The 6,151-nt window shown below is 46.5% G+C and overlaps 1 protein-coding gene across 1 annotated transcript in view; it reads left to right on the top strand.

The window, feature by feature from the left end:
• Positions 1-1,010: 1,010 nt before the first annotated feature.
• The window catches only part of Sbspon (somatomedin B and thrombospondin type 1 domain containing), a 32,587-nt gene continuing 27,446 nt past the window's right edge, over positions 1,011-6,151 (top strand). The window contains exon 1 of the mRNA XM_076836284.1: positions 1,011-1,224. Within this exon, the coding sequence (XP_076692399.1) occupies positions 1,011-1,224 (214 nt within the window). The remainder of the gene's footprint in view (positions 1,225-6,151) is intronic.

Below are 6,151 nucleotides of genomic sequence, written 5' to 3'. Positions count from 1 at the left end.
CTTTCGTTACTTTTCTCTCTGGTGAGTAAATTCCTCTATGAGAGGTCCCTGTATGAAAAAGGAATAAAACTAGTCTCTGGATTCTTCTGAATTTGATTTCTTAGGTTGACAGATGCAGAAAACGTCTTTCAAAAAAGCCCATATTAAGTCAAATGATTTAAGAACATAAAAGAAAATGTGACTTCTAGGATAAATTTTGGTGAACAAAATGAGTGAAGTGCAGAAGTCATGATATACTTGCATATTTAAAAATCAAGCAAGCATTTCATCCAAGTGCAAGTTATTTCTAAAATATAGAACAGGGTTTCTTTGGGGGAAATCTGGTTTCACAGAAAGCAGAGCGCCATTTATATTTTATCTATCCTTTCCTGCACACTCATTAACTGCCTCTTAAGTGAAGCAAAGTGGTGTGGGGGCTCAGAGGGTAGGCAAACTGATACTTGGAAAAAAATACCACTACAGGCTTTTCTGGGCGAGGTCGGGGCTAGAATGCAGGGTGCTGATGATGCCTGGTTTAATGCACATCAAGAGCTATTTGTCTCATTGCTTTAGAGGGAAAATACCCTAATGCTAAAGTGTCCCTAGACGTAAACAAGCAGAGTTTGGAGGCAGGAAAAGTGGCCGCCCTGGCCGGGCTCCGGGATGCTCCTGGCCCCCGGGGCACCTGTCCCCCGGCCCCACCCCTGCTCCCCACTGCGGGCGGTCCCCGGACGGGGTGGCAGTGTGAAGCGAGTGTTGTCCCTGACTGCGGGGCGCATCCCGGGAAGGCAGCGACGCCCTCCCCACCTGCGCAGGGGCGGCCGCAGCCACCCGCCCAGAGCCCGATGGGCGCGCCGCCAGGGCTGGGGAGGGGCCGCGCGGAAGGGTGGAGGGCGGAGGCCGGGCGCGGGGCAGGGCCCGGCTGTGCCTCGCGGGCCGCTGGGGCAGCTCAGGGGCCGCAGCTCTCCCTAGAGCAGAGAGCAATTGCCCTGAGGGTCCGACACGTCGCAGGCGCCACCGGATCGCTGGCCATGAGGACCCTGTGGATGGCGCTGTGCGCGCTGGCCCATCTGTGGCCCGGGGCCCTAGCTGGCTGCGCCGAGGCGGGGCGCTGTTGCCCTGGTCGGGACCCCGCCTGCTTCGCCCGCGGCTGGAGGCTGGACAGGGTCTATGGGACCTGCTTCTGCGACCAAGCTTGCCGCCTCACGGGGGACTGCTGCTTCGACTACGCCAGGGCGTGCCCAGGTGGGTGGCTGGGCTCAGGGTGGGGGCGCCACCGCTTTGCCCGCAGCCAACCCGCATTGGGGCGGGCGCGGTGCCAAGGACCGCAACCCAGGAGCTGGTGTTCCCCAGCCTCTTCCATTCTGGCCTGTCCACTCCATCTGTCCAAGTCCCCTCCCAGCCACCTCCATTCATACCCAGCTCAATACTCTCCACCTGGACAGCTCAAAGCACCTCTCCCCACCAGAGCCTGGATGAAAGGAGTTGGAGCCCTCTGCTCTTCTCCTTGAAGCTTGCAGGGAGCCACCTCTGCTCTGGAATTGTGAGACTCAGGATCTCCATCTGGGTAGGGCCACATGGTGCCTGGAAAGATGGAGTTGACAGGCTCCAGCATCATGCCCTGGAGCAAGGCCAGACTCCACCTGTTATTCTTTTAACCCTCAGGAATTTTTTGAGCTGGTGAGTGGTAATAAGGGCAGGAAGGTGTGATTGCCCCACTTTGTGTCAAACTTACTCAGGGAGAGTGTTTTGCTCTGGAGAACAAGTTCTTGGAGGACTGAGGTTGTGCTCACCTCTGGACCCTACCACATGGCCGGCCCTTTCCTCTTAGGAAATGTTCATTTTTCCTTTGGGTCAGCCCTTTTCATCTTTAAATTTCGACAGGATCTCACAGTTTCTTGCCTCTGCAGGAATCAATAAATGCTGGTTCAATTGAATTAAAAGGTAAAGGAAGAAATGGTAAAGTATGGTGTTGCAGAACATGGTGTGCCTGAGAAAATTCAGCTCTTAAAGTAAAAGTAGTCCTGCTCCCTGCTAATCACATCACCCCAAAAGCCACACATAGATTGGGGTTTGCATTCAAGAATCCCAGTGTGTGGAATCCTCCGTGTCTTCTAGGGAGAAGAACCCACAGGGCTATGCCATCTTCCAAGAATTGGATGCCCAGTAGGAATGAGCACCTCTCCTCCCTCTTTGCTGCATGAGAAGGCTGCCAGCCCCTGGCGGTGCCTGTCACCTCAGCCTGGTACTGCAAGAATACAATTGAAAAACATTAAGATTTGTTGACACTGGTTGAAAGCTAATGATGTACCCATGACAGTTATAGTTAATCTGTCCCCATGAAGAGTAATCTTTTTGATAAGCTTCTTTGCCTTCCTTGCTCCAAGGCCAGGGTATTTAAAGGTGGGGAAGTCAGCTATTTAGGAAATGCAGTGCCCTCCGCGGGCCTGTCTCTGGCCCATCCTTGGAGCATCCTAAATTCCTGTTTGCCTCTCTTACCTGGATAACTCCAGCAAAGCCTCTCTCACGACAGGATCGCAGTCTCATGAAGGGCCTGCTACATTTCAAAGGTAATTACAGAATTTATGTAGCCCAGATGATGTGTCCAGAAATAAGCAATTCATAAATTTGAAATTGCAAGCCACTGTAAATAGCATTTAATCTCACACTGTCCCTCCAGATCTGTGATAAGCACAGGGACGCAAAGATGCAATCTTGGCTCCCTGGGAGTTCATAGTCTAGCCAGGAACACCTGTAACACTGCATGCAATATGCAATTTCAAATTTATGAATTGCTTATTTCTGGAATTTTCCATTTGATAGTTTCAGATGGCAGTTGACCACGGGTGACTGAAACAACAGGAAGTGAAACTGGAATAAGGGGGGGGGGGACCGCTGCCAAAATGGGTGATCTGGGAGGTGATGTATGAGGAAACACTTAGAAGACCTGAAGAATGCAAAGAAGACTTCCCAGAGGAAGTCATGGATGACCCAGTCAGGATAATAAATAAGAGGTCTCCAGGGAAAGGGTGGGGTGCTGCTCTGGGAGGGAAGCTTAACATTTTTGTCCAGCAGGTAACGGTGCAGGGCAATCTGTGCCAAGTCCTGTCCTAGACCCTGAAACTAAAAGAGTGAACAGGACAGAGGGTGGATGCAGCCAGATCTGGAGAATTTCAGCACCTGAGAGGGATGGGTTAAAATGAGGCAAGTGTGGAGAGAGGGACTTGCTTTCTAAGGAGACCTAACAGTGCTAACAGGTTTCGCAGAACCCTCAAGCCTTCATTACACACACACACACACACACACGCACGCACGCACGCACGCACGCACACACACACACACACACACACAAACTCAATCACATCCCTACCTTATTTTCAGTCTAGGAGGTAGAAATAGTAGGACCAAGCGTGAGTTATTTTGGAGTAGGGATTTATAGGGTAAGTACAGAAGAGATAAGCAATCTTGCCATCTCCTGAAGAACTCAAAACAAATCACTGCAAGCGCCTGCCTGGGAGAAGGGCTGTGAGTGGTAGATGAAAGAACCAAAGCCAGAAAAGGAAATGGTATCTTTAAAGGAGCAGGGATCGGGTACCTGTGCTTCCCCAGGGTGTCAACAGAGGACCTTGCAGACCTAGATAAGAGAGAAGCAGACTCAGCCCTGGAAAGGCTCCTGCTGTAAACTCTCTGCAGTTGAAGTTCCTTGTAAAGGGGAGAAGACAATAGAGACTGTCAGAAGCTGGCTGCTTGCTGAGGATAGGGCCCAGACTCCTCTGCCCTCAGCCAGCCCAACTGGGCTCTCAGCTGGGTCCCCACAGGCCTGCCTCCCAGGTCCAGAGCTGACTGACAGCTGGGAGCCCGCTCAGAGGCAAGTTGTAGAATGAAGGCTTCCATTCTTACAGAGAATTACCTCTGAATATTTACTGTATACTTGTGATTACTTCTCCCTCCCCCAGAAATAATCCAAATGCAGCACTTTTCCCCCTTAAAGTCAGAGAATACTGGGTTCAGTCTTTTACCCTGCCACCTACTGGCTCTGTGACTTTGGAGAATGTATGTCTGCCTCTTGGGGGCACAAAGTGTCTCTCTCTCTCTCTCTCTCTTTTTTTTGTACTGGAGATTGAAGCCAGGGGTGCTTAACCATATCCCCAGCCATATATATATATTTTTTTTTTTTTGGGGGGGGGGGGACAGGGTCTTCCTGAGTTACTTAGGGCCTCATTAATTTGCTGAGACTGGCTTTGAACTCACAATCCTCCTGCCTCAACCTCTAGAGCCACTGGGATTACAGGCGTGCACCACTGTACCCAGCTAAAGTACCTCATGTATAAATGGGGAACGATAAGACCACCATGTGGGACTATCAAGTGGACAGAAGGAGATAATATCAAAAGTGCCAGGGACCTGGCATATGGTAAAGGCATTTGGGTAACAAATGTATCATTGGTCAGCTCTTATCATCAGTGGGCATGGATTAACATTTTATTTCATTAAATATGTATTCAATAAATTTAGTGCAGTCAAACAATATAGTGCAGTCATTTGTATTAGTTTAAATAATAAGTATCTTTTATTGACTCCCACCATGTGCTAGGTACTGACATACTTATTCAATCTTCCCAAAATTTCTGTAAGAAAGACAAGTCTGGTCCACAGTCTCAAAATCCAAAAAAATTGATAATTAAAGTCTAAAAAGTGCTAAAACTTGAAAGTTTTTTTCATCAGTCATTTGGTACCAAAACTCTCACCTTCCCTGAACTGATGAGGGGAAGACTATTGATAATCATTTTTCTATTCCATTATAGTATAAATATATTTTGCCTCAAAAATATTAACATGTTCTGCAAGGATCTACCCCAGCTCTGCTGGGGAGAGGGGATATGCAGATTCTACATTTAAGAAATCCTGAATTCTGAAACTCATCTGCTTCTAGGATTTGGGAAAAGAAATGGACCTGTATTAGCATTTTAAAAAAGCAGTAGCTAAGACTTTCCAAGAGTTCCCATTTCTCAAGTTCAAATGAATGAGCAGTAGAACTGGGAACTTGATACGACTATTTGATTTAAAGTTGCCACTGGCCACATCTGTTAGTGAAAATTCATGATTATTATATATTACTAGAAGTCCCCATTCACTCTCCGTACACAGAAACTTTCAGTATCTTAGAATCTGTCTTCCTTCTTACCCAAGGTTATATAACTCATTGCTGATGCCCAAAGCCTTTTTGTTTTTTAACCTGAATTTATTAAAGCCTTTAAACCTAACAATTCATTGCTCCAGGTAGGGACTAGTTGGAAACAATGTCAGTGTCATAAAAACAGTTATGTAGATTTTCAGTATACTTTTTTAAAGTTTTTAAAATTTATTTGTTTAAGTATATATGACAGCAGAACTCATTTTGATTCATTGTACACAACTGCAGCACAACTTTTCATTTTTCTGTTATACAGGATGTAGCATCGCACCATATGTGCAGTCATAAATGTACCTAGGGTAATGATGTCCATCTCATTCCACCATCTTTCCTGCCCCCACACATCCTCCGCACCCCTCCCTCCCTTTTGCTCAATCAAAGTTCCTCCATTTTTTTCCATGCCTCACCCTACCCTCCGCCATTATGGATCAACATCCACTTATCAGAGAGAACATTTGGCCTTTGTTTTTTGGGGATTGGCTTACTTCACTTACCATGATATTCTCCAACCCCATCCATTTACCTACAAATGCCATGATTTTATTCTCTTGTATTGCTGAGTAATATTCCATTGTGTATATATGCCACAGTTTCTTTATCCATTCATCTACTGAAAGGCATTTAGGTTGCTTGCACAATTTAGCTATTGTGAATTGAGCTGCTGTAAACATTGATGTGGCTGTGTTACTATAGTATGCTGATTTAAGTCCTTTGGATATAGACCAAGGAGTGGGATAGCTGGGTCAAATGGTGGTTCCATTCCAAGTTTTCTAAGGAATCTCCTGAGATTACATTCACTGTGAATGGAAAATGTATCTGTGTCAGTATTAACTAAACCTGTTTTACTTCTGTCCTTTCTGATTTTTTTTTTCATCTTGATAAACAGATTTGGGAGGTGGTGGCTGAGATGAAATACACTTCTTTTTCTAATTTGAAAGGTTTATTTTTGTTCTTCTCATGTAAAAATAAAAAATGTTA

Source organism: Callospermophilus lateralis, chromosome 16, assembly GCF_048772815.1.
Source record: "Callospermophilus lateralis isolate mCalLat2 chromosome 16, mCalLat2.hap1, whole genome shotgun sequence".
Classification (NCBI taxonomy): domain Eukaryota; kingdom Metazoa; phylum Chordata; class Mammalia; order Rodentia; family Sciuridae; genus Callospermophilus; species Callospermophilus lateralis.
This window is presented reverse-complemented; position numbering and strand designations above follow the sequence as displayed.